Source organism: Parambassis ranga, chromosome 5, assembly GCF_900634625.1.
Source record: "Parambassis ranga chromosome 5, fParRan2.1, whole genome shotgun sequence".
NCBI classification, from domain to species: Eukaryota; Metazoa; Chordata; class Actinopteri; family Ambassidae; genus Parambassis; species Parambassis ranga.
Genome location: NC_041026.1, coordinates 16,678,453 through 16,698,316, shown reverse-complemented (window position 1 = coordinate 16,698,316; position 19,864 = coordinate 16,678,453). Strand labels below are relative to the sequence as shown.

The 19,864-nt window shown below is 39.6% G+C and overlaps 2 protein-coding genes across 5 annotated transcripts; both read right to left on the bottom strand.

The window, feature by feature from the left end:
• Positions 1-245: 245 nt before the first annotated feature.
• On the bottom strand, positions 246-4,321 carry LOC114436282 (uncharacterized). 2 transcript variants are annotated; one of them, XM_028406472.1, is made up of 16 exons: positions 4,262-4,321; positions 4,100-4,138; positions 3,712-4,005; positions 3,368-3,640; positions 2,987-3,274; positions 2,630-2,683; positions 2,440-2,490; positions 2,297-2,374; positions 2,174-2,224; positions 1,922-2,029; positions 1,651-1,669; positions 1,533-1,552; positions 1,387-1,427; positions 1,235-1,301; positions 1,055-1,095; positions 246-971 (listed from the first exon to the last, which is right to left on the bottom strand). In XM_028406472.1, the coding sequence occupies exons 1-16, from the start codon at positions 4,293-4,295 to the stop codon at positions 879-881; spliced, it is 1,551 nt and encodes a 516-aa protein (XP_028262273.1). In that variant the 5' UTR covers positions 4,296-4,321; the 3' UTR covers positions 246-878. The 2 variants fall into 2 exon arrangements, with proteins under 2 accessions (XP_028262273.1, XP_028262274.1); XM_028406473.1 differs by having other exon boundaries at positions 1,393-1,427.
• A 6,581-nt stretch (positions 4,322-10,902) lies between these two features.
• On the bottom strand, positions 10,903-19,779 carry LOC114436842 (uncharacterized). 3 transcript variants are annotated; one of them, XM_028407353.1, is made up of 20 exons: positions 19,683-19,779; positions 19,535-19,561; positions 19,170-19,457; positions 18,668-18,949; positions 15,102-15,389; positions 14,521-14,802; positions 14,048-14,356; positions 13,819-13,869; positions 13,692-13,754; positions 13,512-13,556; positions 13,380-13,436; positions 13,162-13,245; positions 13,039-13,083; positions 12,770-12,859; positions 12,174-12,192; positions 11,942-11,961; positions 11,833-11,858; positions 11,654-11,720; positions 11,250-11,290; positions 10,903-11,146 (listed from the first exon to the last, which is right to left on the bottom strand). In XM_028407353.1, the coding sequence occupies exons 1-20, from the start codon at positions 19,714-19,716 to the stop codon at positions 11,042-11,044; spliced, it is 2,223 nt and encodes a 740-aa protein (XP_028263154.1). In that variant the 5' UTR covers positions 19,717-19,779; the 3' UTR covers positions 10,903-11,041. The 3 variants fall into 3 exon arrangements, with proteins under 3 accessions (XP_028263154.1, XP_028263155.1, XP_028263156.1); XM_028407354.1 differs by lacking the exon at positions 18,668-18,949; XM_028407355.1 differs by lacking the exons at positions 18,668-18,949; positions 19,170-19,457; positions 19,535-19,561; positions 19,683-19,779 and adding exons at positions 15,467-15,493; positions 15,645-15,752.
• Positions 19,780-19,864: the final 85 nt, after the last annotated feature.

The window sequence follows — 19,864 nt, the reverse complement described above, 5'->3', positions numbered from 1 at the left end:
ACACCATCACAGTTCCCTTTTCTTTTAACATTCATTTTGTAACTCACTTCTTTTAAGTATGACTAACAGATGTTGTAAAATACAGATACAGACAGCAGAATACAAAGTTTTATTCTCGTTTTGAAGCAGATGAAATCTGAGATGAGCTAAAGATGCATGAAGACAATTCAACAGTGTGTTCACAGAATGTTACATAGATGTATTCAGCCATGATTTGTCCTGGTGACCACATACTCTTAACCTCATGTTTAGGAAAGCTGATGAATAAATACAAAGACATATTTTCCTTCACTTACACTGTGCTGCTTTTTTCGTGTGTGTGTGTGTGTGTGTAATACTTTCTTCTACAGCATATTGATTATTCTAATTCTTAAATTATATCTGCTCCTTCATGTGAATAATATTATTTTTGGAACAATATGGCGTAATATTTGTCACTTTTTTGGGAGTGCAGACAAATAAAACCTGCAAGCATGTGAAATGTATGTTGGCCTATAGCAGCATACCTGTGATGAGGTTTGTACATTCAAAGCCATTTTGTGTAATACTGATTTGGCTCCACCTGGTGGACTTTTCGAGACAGTGCAAGCCTATTGATTCATATGTTCATAAATACATACACATGTATATACAGTAAATACAAAGCACATGGAATATAGAACAAAAGGAGCAGTCTCACCCATTATTATGTTGGTGCTGGAGGACATAGTGTCAGAAAAAGTAATCGCATTTTTTCATAATAAAAATAATATAATTCTAATTATATCACAATTGTATTAATATAATTAGATTGAAAAAATATGATAGATGTGGCCTTTGTAACAATATATGTACAGCCCTTCATTTGTTGAAGTTATAAAGGGTTAATCAGGTGTGTATCAGTGTGCCTGCACTGTGCTGTATGCCGAGGCCTCTGAGGCCGGTGCAGGTGGCTCATCAGGGATGGAGGCGTACACATGATATGTGACAGACTAAGAAAAAGAAACACAATTTTTGAATGAGAAGCATCTTTTGAGCAAACGTTACTCAACAGTGACAGCTGAGTCTCACTGACCTCCACGTTTTGAGGATCCTGACTGTTCAGTGGCTCAAACACTGTGAGTGAAACAGAAACAGATACTGCTGCACTGTTTGTCTGTACACATTTTAATGTGTTTCATGACATTTAAGTCTAAATGCTAAAGGAGAAAACTACAATATAATTAAAGAAAAAGAGAAAAAGGCTGAGGCTCACCAGTAGAATCGTCAGCAGCAGGGACATAAGTGAGCATGTTGTAGACTTCTACATTACCTGCAGGGATCTTTATTTTATAAGAGAAGAAGAAATGACATTTAATACACTAACCTGAGCGGCCGAGTAATGTAGAAAAAAAAATAAAAATTTACCAGTACATCATAATTCATATTCGTCATGCTGAAAAGGTCACCTACACCAGAAAGTCAAAATAAGTTTTAAAATAATACAATGAGTTCAATCAACTTATTGATGAATAATACTGTGATGTGGCCTGATCAATAAATGTGTACATTACCAGTGATGTTCCCATGTGATCTACGTGGAAATTAAGAAGAAAAATCAATCAATATAGTATATTTGATCACTGAATAATCCAGTATAAGAAAACAGAGGACTGTAATAAAACATCTCACCTCTTATGAAAACGTTTTTCTGGAAAATGAAAAAAAAATAGCTGTAATCGTGTATTCATAATTTTGATGTGATGAACAGAAACAAACACAGAACAGCTCATCCTCCCCAATCACTCACACATTATGACAGGAGCTGTGTGTAAACATCAGTAAGCCTTATTGATCACTGCAGTGTTGCTGTACAGTTTCTGTGATTTGTGTTCAGGACGAGCTTTTCTGTAGTTTGATATGAGTGTTTTTATGAAACTCTGTGCATCATTTCTGTCCTTACCACTTCTCCTGTGGGGACAGAACAGCACTGCCCACAGGAAGATGACACCCACAGCTACTCCACAGCCAATCACAGCTACCACTAACTTCTGCATCCATTTTGTCGGTTCTGCTTTGGGAAAACAATGACCATAAACAAGGGTCAGTCTCACTTCCTGCAGTGTCGAAACAGTATCTCCACCCACAGCAAACACCAGCAATGCACCTGCATTACAGGCACAACACCACTGACAGGCAGGCTGTGATATTTTACCTGGTTCTGGTGTTGTTGCAGCGCTGGTCCTCAGGTCCTCAAGAGTCTGGTCTAGCAGATGAATACAACCAAATGTGAAACACATGAACAGCCTTGTTTTAACATTCTTTGTCTGTGTTTTACCTGTGATAGCTTTTGCCGTTGTAAGATTCAGTGAAGTGGTGGGAACATGCGGTAACACAGTATGAGTCTGTCCTGAAACTAATGGATAAAAAGTGAACCAGCACTGTTAGCTGCTGTAAAGACTCATAATGTTGTTGAGTTACCTGTGGTCATACTGAGAGTTGGTCTTGTCTGCGTAGTGGACTCTGCAGGTTCTACAACACAGAGGATAGATTTAGACCTCCACTGTGTGAGAGCTTTGACACAGTCACATGACTACATTCATGGAACCCAGAAGGATGCAGTGGTCCAATCAGCTGCCTAAGTGTATGTGGCTTACTATATATGTCTTACCTGTCATCATACTGAAAGTTGGGGTTTGCTGACTGGTCGCAGTTTCCAAAACATCTGCAGTGGAAGTAAGTGGAATTAGGTTATGAACATGAAAAAAAAACATCTGTACTGTTATTTAGGGCCGTTGTGGTGTGTTACTCTGTCATTCTGTGTGCTGATCCCTGTTTGGTGGAGCTGACTCCTGGTTTTGTCTGCAGGTCAGCAGCAAACTGTGTGGCTGCTTAGAGCCATTTTACTGGTTACATGCTTTTTTCAGTTATCTACAATCCATAAATCCTACACCTGTTTCCCATACAAGCACGTCTGTTCACAGCATGTAGAGCAGAGCAGCACTCAGTTTAATAAAGAGTGACTTACCTCTTATGCTGATGGAGGATGTGTCACTGTGTGGAGATTTATGTTCTCCTCCTCTGTTCTTTACAGTGTAAAAACATCTGACTTCAACCTCAGCTGGTGGACTCTGATGTGCCATGAACAGCAGCTCACTTCCTGTGAATGTCTGCAGACATGAGACGTTTCTGAATATTTTGGTTCTCATGAAATACAAATGACACTCAGAACCAAGTGATGGAGTCACACAGCTCAGCGTGACTGAGCCTGTCTCTGTGATCAGCCGTGGATTCACTGTCAGTGTAGGCTGGTGAACTAAAGATGGAAACACATGATGGAATAGATCATTTTTAAAACTGAAGATATCAACTAAAAGCAGCACAGTCCACAGCAGTATTATGTACTCACGCTGTATGATGATGGTGGATGTCTGACTCTTTGGAGATGGATGTGATATGAGGTAAAAACACGTCACTTCAACATGAGCAGGTGAACTTTGACGAGCCAACGACAGCAGCTCAGTTCCCGTCAGTGTCTTCAGACAAGGAAATATTTTGGCAGGTTCTTGTTTTAAAATGAATAAACAGTCAGAAACTCCTGATGGAGTCTGACAGTTTAATGTGACGGTGTCGGTCTCTGTGATGACCAGAGGATTCACTGTCAGCTGAGGTGGACGAAGGTCTGAAAACAAAAGTTTGATTTAGTGATTAACTTTGCATGTAGTGATCATATTCTGCAGTACAGTCACTCACTGTTTATGGTGATGGTTGTGTGGTTACTGTCTGGAGATGTAGATTTAAGAGCATCGAGCATCACAGTGTAAAAACATCTGACTTTGACCTCAGCAGGTGAACGTCTACGAGCCGTCTTCAGCAGATCAGTTCCTGTCAGATTCTGCACACAGGACACTGAGGAGATGATTTCTGCTTCAATGTAGAAATCACACTGAGACGCAGTAACAGACGGAGGAGTCTGACAGCTCAGTGTGACCGAGTCTGTGTCTGTGATCACATGTGGAGTCACTGTCAGTGCAGGCTGAGGAAGAGCTGGAGATTAAAACATAAACATGTGGTAGTTTTATCTGTAAAATGAAGCAGAAAACAGGAAAATGTACAAACACAGTCAAAATAAGCTGCTTACACTCAGACTGACCTCCTACACTGAGCTCATGACAGGAGTCTGTTGGGGAAAGTGTTGAAAAGATAAAACATTTAAACCAGCTTGAAGTAAAAGTTTAATAAAAAACACTGAAACCCCAAAAAACAACATTAAATATTGAGTCTGATGAGAGTTTATACTTACAGATGATTAAGATGAGCAGCAGGCGTCCAGCCATGATGAAGCTGAGTGACTAGAACGCACTGTGTAAGTTTTACCTTCACTTAGAGGCGGTTCTCAGGAAAACCACAGAATCAGAAGTGTGTATTTCTCACAAACAAACACGGCTGTAACCTCAGATCTTATTTGCATCAGCTGTATTTAGAAAAACTTTACCACAGTCTTCTCTGACTGGTATGTTATTAAGATGGCAGAGGTCAATAGAAACCACAAACACTGTTGGTTCAGTGTATTGTTTCACTGTGCTGGTCTAATAATCTTTGGATAACTTAATATGTAGAGCAGCTGTTTCTCATTTTTATGCTAAGCTAACGGCTGCTAGCTCACGTGTCCTGTAATGTTCCTCATTGTCTTCTGAGACACATCAGGGCTCAGTTTTGGTTCCCTCATACACTCTATGGGCAGCAGTGGCTCAGTGGTATAGCACGGTTGTTCAATAACCAATAACTGGAAGGTTGGTGGTTCAATCCCAACTCCTCCCTAGTCACTGTTGTGTGTCCTTGAGCAATTTCCCCATTGTGGGACTAATAAAGGTTTCTTCTTCTTCTTCTTCTGTTACTGTACAGCCTACTTTCAGTTACTAACAAGAACAACTATGATGTTTTAACACACTGAAGACACTCAGACTTTGATGGCCGGGTGAAATGATGGAGAAAATGTTTATGTTACTAATAAACAGCAGACCCAAACTGCAAAGACTGAAATACAGCAGATTTGAATTACAAGCTGACTTCAGACACAAAGTGCAGTCCCTTGATTGTACCACCATAGATGCAATCAGCACCTCCTGTCTTTGTTTTTTGAGGGTGAAGCTTAAAGCTAAGATAAAGAACTACTGCATGTATGTTTAAAGGTTTGTGGAGTCATTTAACTGTATTTAGTTATTGTGGGAAATACAATTTTACAACTGTAAACATGTAGGGACATTTTAGTAGCTGAGCTTGGTCAGATGTGTTTAAATGATTCTTATATTGTTAAGAAGGTCTTTTTATGGTCTGGAAGCAATAAATTGCAAAGTCGGCTGGTTGCTGTATAAAATCTACTGGTTAGCAGGGTTGTGAGATTGGTGCAAAAGTAAAAAAAAAAGTGGACGTGAACCATTTACAGCAATAGAGAGATAGAAGGATAATACAGTTTAATAAGGACAGAGAACAGCCTGTGGGACAGACACAACTGCACACACTGTGAGTACTTGTGTTACTTTTAACACATTACATGGATTGGATTTCTTGTTTTAGGCGGCTTTGTGAGGCCTCTGTCAGAGCTGGGTCAGCTCGCTGCAGGTCTGACGTGAAGGTAACTATGGTCACTGTTACAAAAGAAACAGAAACAGACATGAAGTGACTGCCCTCTGTGAAGTCTGAATTACTTCCAGTATAATAAATCTTTCAGCTGTTTTATAGTCTTCAGGTTGAAGCTGCTTCCCTGCCTTTACTAAGCAGCCAATGTACAGGCCTAATAGCCTTGTTCCTGTTGCACTCATATGTGACAGCAGTGTAGCTTTCACAATAACCGTCCTGTAAATAATTTAACATGATTATAGTTTGATTCAATAATAATCACTGCATGAAGATAAAGGTGCTAATGAAAGCTGTAGTGTTAAAATCTATAGATGCACCTTATATCTCCTGTCGTCTAAAACAGAGACCAAAACACATCAATATAATCAATATGTTTACAGAAGAATATACATAAACAACAGGAAGTGAACACCGTGATCATCAGAGTGAATGAATGTGAGCAGTTTACCATGGAGGTCAGCCTGAGATCTAGACAGGGAGAGAGAAAAACATGTTTTGTAAAGACTATGATAAAAGTGAAAACACATTTCCACAAAACTCTTCTACAGTTCTGCCCTGATTATTCACTCTCCTCCACAGCAGACATTTGAATAAAGAGCTGTCAGTGTTTACAGCCACCCCTGACTCTGAGTGAGCACTCATGACAGTCTCCATGTGCCCTCTGAGGACCAATGTGTGGGATTTGGTGCCATCTAGTGGTGAAATTTCAGATTGCAAACACAAGTGACTAAACTCCATCTTTGTCTTTCTGATAGTGCCACAACTCTCATACAGAGATTCACACACAGATTAGTGTCTGAGAACAAAGATGTCTCACCTCTTTAAAATGGATTCCTCTGCAAAAAACAAATATACATCATTGACAAAGGCTGAAGAACACATAATAAAAGAGGAGATGTTGAAATTTAAAGGAACTGCAGCTGAAATTCAGTATTATATTTCTCTTCTTACCCATCTGACTCAGGAGAAATGCAAATCCAAGTAAGAAGGCATCCACAGCCAAAACTACTCCGACCACACACATCATCTTCTCTGAAATAACAGGCCGGTAACATTAACATTTATTTTACTAAATCTTATTATTTTAAAAATTTCAAATGATGTCTGCCTGTGATTTCACCTGGGGATATGACATTAAACTGAGCTGTTTCAGCAGAGGTCACAGCATCTGCACCTGTGGGAGTCATGCCAGAAATATCAGACACAAAACTACTGATACAAACACATAATATGTCAGACACTCTGAAAGGTCGGTGTGAATCAGTGAGAATGTGTTCACTTAGAATCATGTGTTGCTGGTTAAATTGATGAGACTGAAGTGTTTACATGCTGTAGTGTGACTCACTAATTAATGTCTCACCTGTTGGTTTCATCCTTTGAGCTGAAAGTTGAGCTTTTCTTGGTTAGAGTGGCTTCAATTTCCACAGCATCCACAGAGGAAGTGGGAGGTTTGGGGTCAGCTGTGGGCTCTGCGAGCACACACAAGCAAGTATGTTCACAGCATGTAGAGCAGTGCAGCACTCAGTTTAATAAAGAGTGACTCACCTGTTATAATGATGGAGGATGTGTCACTGTGTGGAGATTTATGTTCTCCTCCTCTGTTCTTTACAGTGTAAAAACATCTGACTTCAACCTCAGCTGGTGGACTCTGATGTGTATTCACCAGCAGCTCACTTCCTGTGAATGTCTGCAGACATGAGACGACTCTGAATATTTTGGTTCTCATGAAATACAAATGACACTGAGAACCAGGTGATGGAGTCACACAGCTCAGCGTGACTGAGCCTGTCTCTGTGATCAGCCGTGGATTCACTGTCAGTGTAGGCTGGTGAACTAAAGATGGAAACACATGATGGAATAGATCATCTTTAAAACAGAAGATATCAACTAAAAGCAGCACAGTCCACAGCAGTATTATGTACTCACGCTGTATGATTATGGTGGATGTCTGACTCTTTGGAGATGGATGTGATATGAGGTAAAAACACGTCACTTCAACATGAGCAGGTGAACTTTGATGAGCCGACAGCAGCTCAGTTCCCGTCAGTGTCTTCAGACAAGAATGTTTTTTGGGAAGTTCTTGTTTCAAAATGAATAAACAGTCAGAAACACCTGATGGAGTCTGACAGTTTAATGTGACGGTGTCTGTCTCTGTGATGACCAGAGGATTCACTGTCAGCTGAGGTGGACGAAGGTCTGAAAACAAAAGTTTGATTTAGTGATTAACTTTGCATGTAGTGATCATATTCTGCAGTACAGTCACTCACTGTTTATGGTGATGGTTTTGTGGTCACTGTCTGGAGATGTAGATTTAAGAGCATCGAGCATCACAGTGTAAAAACATCTGACTTTGACCTCAGCAGGTGAACGTCTACGAGCCATCTTCAGCAGATCAGTTCCTGTCAGATTCTGCACACAGGACACTGAGGAGATGATTTCTGCTTCAATGTAGAGACGCAGTAACAGACAGAGGAGTCTGACAGCTCAGTGTGACCGAGTCTGTGTCTGTGATCACTTGTGGAGTCACTGTCAGTGCAGGCTGAGGAAGAGCTGGAGATTAAAACATATACATGTGGTAGTTTTATCTGTAAAATGAAGAGCACAGTAGAGAAATAGGGGAAATAATGCTCACACTGACCTTCACTAAGCTCATGACAGGATTCTGTTGGAGAAACTGTTAATAAGTGACCTCAATGAATTCAAATCAGTAACTGATAAATGATGAAGCATCAGGAGCAAACAGGTATCTGTGAATGTTCTGACTTTCACCAGCATCAAGTGTCACTTTTCAGAGGCAGCTTTCAGGAAAACCACAGGAAGGATCAGAAGTGAATCGGGCAAAGTGCACATAGTGAGGCGTCCTTGTCACCACAGCATATGTGTATTTTTGTTGAACAGAGTCTATTCATCTTCTCAGAACATTCACGTGCTTCTTTTAGCAGAGGATGTTGTTGTCTCTGTCTGGGTAAGTGAACTTTAGTCGTCTTATGTGGGTACCGTCAGACACTGATGCTGTTTATATCTGTACCGACTCGAGCCCTGTACCAACTGTTCATAACACATGCAGGTTTCAGGTTTAATTAGGCGGCTGTGACACTGCAACAAAAACATGCAAACTAAGAAAACCTTCTACACACATTTGCTGCAAATATCAAACACCAATAAAAAAGTGCTACATGCAGCTTAAAGCACGGACATGCTGCAAGGAGCACTAACATTTGATGGATTCAGCTGAGACCTGCTGCTCATCTTTTGCAGTCATTGACATCTCTGTGACCTTCCCAGATCTTTAAAAGGTTGGTTTCATGAATTCACATTTCCTTTTCGTCCTTGTGTGTAATTCACATTTCCTCTTTGTCCATTTGTACAGGGGGACATTCTTCCACTGCTTCTATAAACTGATTTCCAGATTCTGGACACATATTGTCAAAGCGATCTGTGGAATATTGAGAAAAGTAATTAAAGTGTTTTTCTTTTAGGTCTTCCCTCAAAAGATTTACATCTCCCAAAAATACATTATAAACTACTGGAAAAACTCTTATTCAGAATCAGAATCAGAATCAGAATCGTGATTATTGCCATGTAAGTGAAGGGGGTTCACATTACTAGGAATTTGCCTTAGTGATTGGTGCATACAAAGATTATTATATATTATATTATATATATATATTATATAATAATGAACATGAAATAAGATAAAACTAAGACAAAATTAAGTAATTCATTTTACTTAATTAATAATTAAGTAAATAAACTAAAGTAAGGCTAAATTGACATGACATAACAGACATGACATAACAGACATGACATAACAGACATACAATGAACAGAACACAAAATGAATGGCGGATGAAATGGTAAACATAGACCCTTATATGAACGAATGGAACAGTGTAATAATGTAGTAATGTAACAGGTACCACATGGATCGGTGAGGTGGTACTAGTGTGCAAGTAGTGCAAGATGGAGTAAACAGTGCAAATAGTCATCATTGTGCAGTGACTATACTAAAGTGTCCTTGTGAAGTGACAGTGCAGAGCAGTGCATAAATTACAGTTCAACAGTCCAACAGCAGAGGGGAAGTAGCTGTTCTTGTGGTGTGAGGTTCTGGTCTGAATGGACCACACTGTGATGGAGGAGGTGAGGATGGACTCAATGATGGCCGTGTAGAACTGAACCATCATTCTGGCTGGCACCTTGAGTTTCCTCAGCTGCCGCAGGAAGTACGTCCTCTGCTGGGCCTTTTTTGATGAGGGAGCTGATGGTGAGCTCCCACTTGAGGTCCTGGGTGATGGTGGTACCCAGGAAGCGGAAAGAGTCCACTGTGGAGATGGGGGTGTCTGTCAGGGTGAGGGGGGGGGGGGGGGTGATGGAGCTGGCACTTTCCGAAAGTCTACTGTCATCTCCACTGTCTTCTGGGCATTCAGCTCCAGGTTGTTGTCAGCACACCAGGACACCAGACGGTCCACCTCCCTCCTGTAGGCAGACTCATTTCCGTCTGAGATGAGTCCAATGAGGATGGTGTCATTAGCAAACTTAATCAGCTTGACAGACTGGTGGCTGGAGGTGCAGCAGTTGGTGTACAGGGAGAAGAGCAGAGGGGAAAGTACACAGCCTTGGGGGGTACCGGTGCTGATGGTCCTTGTGTCCGAGACATTCATCCCCAGCCTGTTGGCTGCTCGGAAGTGTGTCCTACAAAACTGGATTAAACCCTCTCAACCAAATGTCACCCAGTGGTACAGAGAAACATTTAGTACTCTTCCCCATGAACGACTGCAAGCTGTATTGAAAGGTAAAGATGACCTATTCTTAGACATTTGGACACCTTTTCTAAATTATACACCTCCAGACCTGAAGAACCTTGTTCTGAGTGGAACAAAACCCATTAACTGGAAAATGTGTAACATAGGGTGCAGATGGCCCAGCACACTGTGGTCAGACTGTAGGCAGGACTTGCTACAACCTTAATTACTCTCCTTATGTATAATTATGGAGAGTGTGTGCTGTCTGGCTGTTTTTGGTGGTGGATTATGTGGTAAATGTACCATGTATTGTGTTGCTGGTTTTAAAATGGTAAATTAATTAATTAATTAATAAAATTAATAAAGTGCTTGTTGAAAAAACTTTGTTTCTTCATTTGATGAGCTACACTTACTTCCCTCTTGATTATATTATTAGATTTTCCATGCCAACAGCAGGAAGTGTATATTTCTAAATTTTCAGTTTGCTTCACAGGTTTGGTGTTATCACACATGTTCAATAAGACAACAATAAAATTAGAAATGAATAGTCAGCCCCATTAGCTAGCGTTAATGATCGCTGTCTTTATAAACAAAATTTTTACATTGATTTGTTTTCAGGCTTCATCCATGTTAGATCACAAAACACAGTAAAAACAAAGAGGTTTAATCTTTTTTTCTGTACATTTACAGCATCTTGTGTCTCAGTGTGCTTGCAGGAGGGTGTACATCATATTCTGCGGTGCTGCTGCTGGTGCTGGTGCTTGTGGCCTGTCAGGGATGGTGGAGTACACATGGTACACATCTGACTAAAAGAAGAAGCGGGCAACTGTAAGAGTCCTTTAACTGAACAGCAACTATACAGCCACTGTCTGCAAACACACTCATCACTGCGCCTCGTGTCTCACTCACATCGTCACTCAGACACTGTTGCTTGTTCAGCTTCTGAGAACCTGTGGGGGAAAGAGAACCAGTCCCTGAATGTTTTCAGTCATTTCTGGCATTTGAATTGAGAAGTGTGATGTCAGTACAGTTGTATTTCAATGCTCATTGTGCGCCTTTGACTTTAGGAGCAGCCTTTATCACAAGAAAACATCCCATCATTACTCCAACATGACAAAATGTCAGACACCAACACATTTACTGACAGCTTTGCTTATTTAATCATTGAACTCAAACTTAGGAATATATCCATTATTTACACAACAGTATAAACTTCCTGGTTTATTTGATTAAAGTCACATTTTAAACAACCAATCAAACACATCATTCCTCTCCATCCTGTACTTTACTCCAGAAAGCGAAAAGCTGCTCACCTGCAGCACAGACAGCATCGGGTTCAGAGCTGATCAAACTGTAGGCTCCATCGTTATCTGCAGGTACCTGTTAGACAGCAGCAACATTGAGTTAGACACTTTCTAGGTTAAAACATGAATTTACATTGAGCAGCCTCACAATTAAATAGTTTGCTTTACAAAAACTTCTTTTTAATTACCCTTCCATTTGTCATCTGTACATCACCTGGAAATGAAGTCAAAGTCAATAAATAAAGAGATACATGTTTTTATTGTGTCAATAAATAACACAGGTGATGTATACTTTACCCTTGGTGTTGGTTTGTGTTCTATACAGAAATAAAGTAAAACTGTGTTAATTAAAAACTGCAGGGTTTGATGGGATCATTGTATCTACAGGGAGGTGATAGTTAATGTCCTGCTGCCTTTAAGCAAGGCAGTTAACCTGCAAATGTTTAGCAGCTGAATAGGAGGACAGTCTACAAATGAAGCTGAACTTCCAGAAAAGCAGCTTGTGCTGAAGATAAAAATGACTTCTTACCTCTTGTAAGAGCATATTTCTGGGAAAAAAATGCAAACAAATATAAACAGTCAGTGTCTGCACAGCACTGAGGTGTCAGAGCGATGATTGATAAGTTTGTGGTTTTTGTTATGTTCATGTAAAGATCAAGGTTTGTGGTTTTTTTTATTCAAGGTTTTGTGTGGGTGGAGGCCACTGAAACTTGCATAACAAGCGGTGTTATCTGGGGAGCTATGACTCGAAACCATCAGGACACTGGGTGTAGATGGAAGTGAAAGTTTCCACCAGTGAGAGCTGATGATGCCTGATGGAAAAACTACACGTCTGAGAAACTCAAACATGTCCAGCTGTTCTTAGCTCTTTAGAAACAACATCACCTGTGTGCAAAGTTTTTCAGTCACCCCTCTGCCTCTGGACTCTCTACATTACATCAGGTTGTTTTTATGCAGGTGTGCACAAAGTTTACAGCAAACTAAATATTTAGTAGTTTCCCTGAGTTTAGCCTAAGCCTAAATGCTTGAACCAGGTTCAGTTAAACTGTGTTTTGGTGTTGTGCTGTGATATTCACATAAACGTTGAAAACTGGAGATGATGAAATGACATGTTACGCCACTCACCACTTCTTCTTTTGGCTCCGAGCAGTGCCAGCATCAGAACAACAACACCCACAGACATTCCGACCACAACTGCTATTAACTTCAGCATTCCTGTTTTAGAAGCCATAGACATGTAAGTGTAGCTGTGTCTATGATGAGTCTGTCACTTTATAGGTGAAGCAGCATTATAATTAACACAAGAAGACACCATAGAGTCACATATTCTGTGCAAACCACAAATATATTTCCACTGACTAGGTGCTGACAGGTGCTTGTTGTTTTCTGCTCACCTGAGGATGGGTTTAGTGGAGTTTTATCGCTCTTCTTCTGACTGACTGGAATCAAACAGACAGATTAAAAACATTTATAGCACACTTAGTGTTTTAGTTACATTAATGAATGAGGTATATCACCAGTTTCTGTGTCCGGTGATGCTGGATGACCAGTAGAGGTCACAGCAGAGGTCACAGCAGAGGTCAGATGAGCACTACCTGATACTTGAGGATAGAAACATATCAGCATGACACACATGTCACCATTTTCTGTAGAGTTTCTGAGAAATCTGTACTTCCTCATTTCATCTTATCTGTGTGACTAACAGATGTTTAAACAGTCTGTACATGAATGATACCTAATGTTTCTTTTCCAGGTGTTACAGAGGTGGAAGCACGAGGCCTGACCTTCTGACCTGATCAATAAAAAACTTTTAAACTTTAAACATTGTGACTTTTTTCATAATGTTTATTTAAATGGTATGTTCTACCTGTGGTCTGAGGAGCTGTTGGTGTCCTCTGCAGGTTTCCTGACTCTAAAGAAAGACGATTTATTTAGAGGGGACTGTGAATAAAGACATTTTGATATGTGTGAACTGAAACTTGATGTTTCATGTAACTATAATTGTAATGATATTTTGTGATCAACAACACATCAATCATTTTGTTACCTGAAGTCAGGCTCACAGTGGTAGCCAGAGTGGAAGTGGTGCTGATGGCCTCATTTACAGCCTCTGCAGAGACGCACAAAGTTTTTAATAGAACAGACGTGTGGTCACTGTTTATAAAATGACCTACCTGTAAATGTTGACTCTGTTCTGGTCACATGTGATTCTTTTTCTATGAAGTCTGCAGTAAAGAACAAAATAATGAATGTTTGTGCCCATTTTGTCATTCATGCATTACTACATTGTAAGAACATTGATAATATGTTGTTTGTATCAATATTCAAATGCGAATATTTTACAAATTCAATATATTAGTAAAACATTTCTGAACATTTAGTAAAAAACGATCTCTGACTCACATGTCAGGTTTTTTCCATCACTGCGAGGAGACAAAGACTTTGGTTCACGCTCCACACTGTAGTCACAGCTGGCATCTTTTTGTTGAACTAAACGTAGACGTCTCAGTAAATCTTCTACTGGGACAGTAAACTGGCAGAACTGTTTGTTTTTTGAGCTCCTTTGTTTCCAGGCGTTTGTTGTTATTGCTGGACGACTTTCTTCTCCAAAGTACAGGTTACATTTTGTGTTTTGATTGACAGATCCAGGCAGAGAGCAAGTGAAGAGAACATTTTCATCATCACGATGAACACTCATCTCTGGTTTTGGACCTACAGGAAGATTAAATACATGTCAATAAAAATAATAAACCTGTCTACGATTAAGTATAATGCATGCTCTATAAGACCTAAAGGGCTAAAGGTCATATGATCATATCATGTTAAGTCTGTGTATCAGATGATAACATATCAGAGCATGTAAATCAGTCACTCACTCAGTACAGTGATGGAGGTTTTGTCACTGTATGGAGACGCATGATTCCCATTTCCATCATAATAACAACTGACTTCAACCTGAGCAGGTGAACTCTGATGTGACATGAACAGCAGCTCAGCTCCTGTCAGTGTCTCCTGACAGGACAAATGTTTCTGAGTTTTTCCAGTGTAGAAATAACACTGAGACACAGAAACAGATGATGGAGCCTCACAGCGTAATCTGACTGAGTCTGTGACTGTGATCTCTGCTGGATACACTGTTAGTTTAGGTGGAGGAAGACCTGAAAAATCAGAGCAAGTCATATTATATATAGTAGACTCAGGGTGAAATATCTAATGAGACACTGTGATGTACAGCAGAATATAATTAAAATATTTCATGTTAAATTGTATCAGTGACAAAAAGCAGCTGTACATAAATTATAGCAGATTAAAGACTGTTTGTATTATAATAACTTGAATAAAGTTCAGTCAACCAACAAAACTAATAAAAACTTCTGATTACCAGAATGATGGCAGCAGTGGTATTGTAATGTTTTCTTGTACAGTATGATAACAAACACATAAATCAGTCACTCACTCAGTACAGTGATGGAGGTCTTGTCACTGACTTGAGACGCATAATTCCATTTTCCAACATAAAAACATGTGACTTCAACCTGAGCAGGTGAACTCTGACGTGACATTTCCAGCAGCTCAGCTCCTGTCAGTGTCTTCAGACAGGACAAAGGTTTCTGATCTTTTCCAGTCACAGTGTAGAAATAACACTGAGACACAGAAACAGATGATGGAGCCTCACAGCGTAATGTGACTGAGTCTGTGACTCTGATCTCTGTTGGATACACTGTTAGTTTAGGTGGAGGAAGACCTGAAAAATCAGAGAAGAAGACATTTTAATGGCAAGATAAGATCAGGACAGTGTGATTTTATGTATTCAGGACTGACCTTGTGCTTCAATCTCATGAAAAGAATCTGTTTGAAATAAAACATGATGTGAGGTAAATATATAATGTGGTAACAACAACATGAAAATCATCTTAACTTTACACTTCAAATGTAAACCTGCATTCATTTGTTAAAACACACATTAACAATGACCGAGTCAACAGGAGGCTTAACTTACACATGAGGATGAGGAACAGCAGGCGTCCAGCCATGATGAAGGTGAAAACTGAACAGTGCAGAACTCCTCACAGAGCAGACTTCACTGTCTGAGAGTGACCGATGATCAGTGTCGCTTTGAGGAACTTCGTGAACAGGAAAACCACAGAGAGCGTCAGACAAAGGTGCATTCTGTTTATATCACATAATGTAGCACAGAGGAGAATGTGAGCAAAGGACATAGACTCACTGTGTTCATGTTTGTGTCTGTTTCAGCTTCTTCCATTAAAACTAATTTGATGAGCTGCTCAATAATCTTATTTAAATCCCCTGAGCCGAACATAATCAACACCCGACACTAAAATCATTTTTATTCGTTTTTATTAAGACAATATTGTTAAACTGGTGCTAACAGTTAAACTACGTACTTGTTGTTGTATTGAAAATGAAAATCAAGTTTAACAGTGACTCCATCCAGCCTGTTGATGATTTAACATGTTATTCAAGTAAACACATGAAAGACCAGCTACATCTATAGTTTTAATGTATACAGAAAAAACTACACCTGAATCTGAACTCTGAAATGTAAACATCTGTTCTGTTTAATCACCATTTCAACACATTAAAACACAGTATATGTTACAGAATGGAAAAGATACAACAACACTTTTATGACAAATAATTTCACAAAGACTTCTTTCTGTACACTGGATCTTTGAGGGCTGATGCTGTCCCCATTCTGTCAAATGAAAAGAAAAAAACAACTTAAATATGTTTCTCTTAGTCGGGTCTGAATGATTCTCTGACAACAATGTAAAGGTGTGAATGTCTTCTCAGGCTCTGTGGTGCACTAATGGAGGACATGCACCACCAAGTGGCTGATCAGGGTCTAATCTGCTCTGTGTCAGCCTCTGCTGTGTCATCACTGAGAAACAACAGCAGAGCTCCTTCACAGATGTTTCATATGTACATTCATTTATTTCTGCTTTTCGCTCCTTTAAACTACATGCAGCAACAAAAACAGCTCACCAGCGCTGCAGTCGTAGCTGAAGACACTGCAGGTCTGATCAGAACCAGCCTGCTGATGATTCAAAGACAGAAGTTAAAGTGAGAGCAGCCTCATCCAGACAGAACGATCCAATAAGCTTAACTTCTAAAGGAAGACCAGCCAGTGATCCTGCAGTACATTTGTTTGTGTAAAATACTTATGAGACAAATATGATGTGAACAAGTACATGTAGCTGTGAATGTGAGTCAGTGATGTTGGGTGGAGGAGCATCATTATTAGGTAACTCTGTAGACTAAAATGCACTGTGCAAACCAAAGTAAGACAAAATACAACCACTGATCAGAAGCTAACAAATGTTTGTTTTGAAACTGTGCACGAAGGAGATCTAAAAAGTACAACAGCACTAAAACAGTGCAATAAAAAGCTGCTTTATGTCAAAGAGTTTGGAGGCTGTCTGCTCACCTGCTGCTGGGTTCTCTGGTGTTTGAAGACACACGGTAATTTCATCACTCTGCTTCTGACTGACTGGAATCAAACAAACAGACACATTAAACATTTACAGCACACTTAGTGTTTTAGTTACATTAATGAATGAGGTATATCAGCAGTATCTGTGTCCTGTGATGCTGGATGACCAGTAGAGGTCAGATGAGCACTACCAGATACTTGAGGATGGAAACATGTCAGCATGACACACGTCACCATTTTCTGCAGAGTTTCTGAGGAATCTGTACTTCCTCATTTCATCTTATCTGTGTGACTAACAGATGTTTAAACAGTCTTTAAATGAATGTTACCTAATGTTTCTTTTCCAGATGTTACAGAGGTGGAAGCACGAGGCCTGACCTTCTGACCTGATCAATAAAAAAACTTTTAAACTATAAACATTGTGACCATATCCTCATGTTTATTTAAATGTGCTGTTCTAGCTGTGGTCTGAGGAGCTGTTGGGGTCGTCTGCAGGTTTCCTGACTCTAAAGAAAGATGATTTATTTAGAGAGGACTGTGAATAAAGACATTTTGATATGTGTGAACTGAAACTTGCAAGGTGTGAACTTTGTGTGAACTTTGTGTAAAATTATTTATTGTCGTCTATCTGTTTAAAAACGGACACTTTGCATTTTAACATTGATTTAACATTATTTATATTGAACCTGAGCCTGAAACAAAGACATTTCATGTAACTATAATTGTAATGATATTTTGTGATCAACAACACATCAATCATTTTGTTACCTGAAGTCAGGCTCACAGTGGTAGACAGAGTGGAAGTGCTGCTGGTGTCCTCATTTACCGACTCTGCAGAGACGCACAAAGTTTTTAATAGAACAGACGTGTGGTCACTGTTTGTAAAATGATCTACCTGTAAATGTTGACTCTGTTCTGGTCACATGTGATTCTTTTTCTATGAAGTCTGCATTAAAGAAAAAAATAATGAATGTTTGTGCCCATTTTGTCATTCATGCATTACTACATTGTAAGAACATTGATAATATGTTGTTTGTAAAAAGTTTCTGAACATTTAGTAAAAAACGATCTCTGACTCACATCTCAGGCTTCTTCCATCACTGCGAGGAGACAAAGACTTTGGTTCACGCTCCACACTGTAGTCACAGCTGGCATCTTTTTGTTGAACTAAACGTAGATGTCTTAGTAAATCTTCTACTGGGACAGTAAACTGGCAGAACTGTTTGTTTTTTGAGCTCCTTTGTTTCCAGGCGTTTGTTGTTATTGCTGGACGACTTTCTTCTCCAAAGTACAGGTTACATTTTGTGTTTTGATTGACAGATCCAGGCAGAGAGCAAGTGAAGAGAACATTTTCATCATCACGATGAACAGTCAGCTCTGGTTTCGGACCTACAGGAAGATTAAATACATGTCAATAAAAATAATAAACCTGTCTATGATCAAGTATAATGCATGCTCTATAAGACCTAAAGGGCTAAAGGTCACACTCGTGATTTATTAATGATCATATCATGTTAAGTCTGTGTATCAGATGATAACATATCAGAGCATGTAAATCAGTCACTCACTCAGTACAGTGATGGAGGTTTTGTCACTGTATGGAGACGCATGATTCCCATTTCCATCATAATAACAACTGACTTCAACCTGAGCAGGTGAACTCTGATGTGACATGAACAGCAGCTCAGCTCCTGTCAGTGTCTCCTGACAGGACAAATGTTTCTGAGTTTTTCCAGTGTAGAAATAACACTGAGACACAGAAACAGATGATGGAGCCTCACAGCTTAATGTGACTGAGTCTGTGTCTGTGATCTCTGCTGGATACACTGTTAGTTTAGGTGGAGGAAGACCTGAAAAATCAGAGAAGCTTAGTTGCAGCATGTTAATTAGAAAGAAATTGTGATTTAAAGCAGGTAATAATAAAAAAAATGTAATTCTCAAAAACACTGAAACCAACACAGTTTTGCTTTAAGTGCACAGTAACAAATTAGAGGCAAACGTATTATAATTACTTTAAAATGATGTTTGCAATGATTTAACAACTGTTATTAAGAAAAAAAACTCACTCACTCAGTACAGTGATAGAGGTCTTGTCACTGACTTGAGACGCATAATTCCATTTTCCAACATAAAAACATGTGACTTCAACCTGAGCAGGTGAACTCTGATGTGACATTAACAGCAGCTCAGCTCCTGTCAGTGTCTCCTGACAGGACAAAGGTTTCTGATCTTTTCCAGTCACAGTGTAGAAATAACACTGAGACACAGAAACAGATGATGGAGCCTCACAGCGTAATCTGACTGAGTCTGTTTCTGTGATCTCTGTTGGATGCACTGTTAGTTTAGGTGGAGGAAGACCTGAAAAATCAGAGAAGAAGACATTTTAATGGCAGCATAACATCAGGACAGTGTGATTTTATGTATTCAGGACTGACCTTGTGCTTCAATCTCATGAAAAGAATCTGTTTAAAACAAGATGTGAGGTAAATATATAATGTGGTAACAACACTTCAAATGTAAACCTGCATTCATTTGTTAAAACACAAATTAACAATGACCGAGCCAACAGGAGGCTTAACTTACACATGAGGATGAGGAACAGCAGGCGTCCAGCCATGATGAAGGTGAAAACTGAACAGTGCAGAACTCCTCACAGAGCAGACTTCACTGTCTGAGAGAGTGACCGATGATCAGTGTCGTTTTGAGGAACTTCGTGAACAGGAAAACCACAGAGAGCATCAGACACAAGTCTCACAAACCACAGA

What these genes read in the sequence shown, in the direction of transcription:
- LOC114436282 (XM_028406472.1), bottom strand. Translation starts at nt 4,295, where the DNA reads ATGGCTGGACGCCTGCTGCTCATCTTAATCATCT. An exon ending in CACAACCATCACCATAAACA is followed by an intron (nt 3,641 to 3,711) that starts GTGAGTGACTGT and finishes TTTTGTTTTCAG; the next exon opens with ACCTTCGTCCACCTCAGCTG. An exon ending in AACTTTCAGTATGATGACAG is followed by an intron (nt 2,491 to 2,629) that starts GTAAGACATATA and finishes TCTGTGTTGTAG; the next exon opens with AACCTGCAGAGTCCACTACG.
- LOC114436842 (XM_028407353.1), bottom strand. Translation starts at nt 19,716, where the DNA reads ATGGCTGGACGCCTGCTGTTCCTCATCCTCATGT. An exon ending in GACCTCTATCACTGTACTGA is followed by an intron (nt 18,950 to 19,169) that starts GTGAGTGAGTTT and finishes CTGATTTTTCAG; the next exon opens with GTCTTCCTCCACCTAAACTA. An exon ending in GACCTCCATCACTGTACTGA is followed by an intron (nt 14,803 to 15,101) that starts GTGAGTGACTGA and finishes CTGATTTTTCAG; the next exon opens with GTCTTCCTCCACCTAAACTA.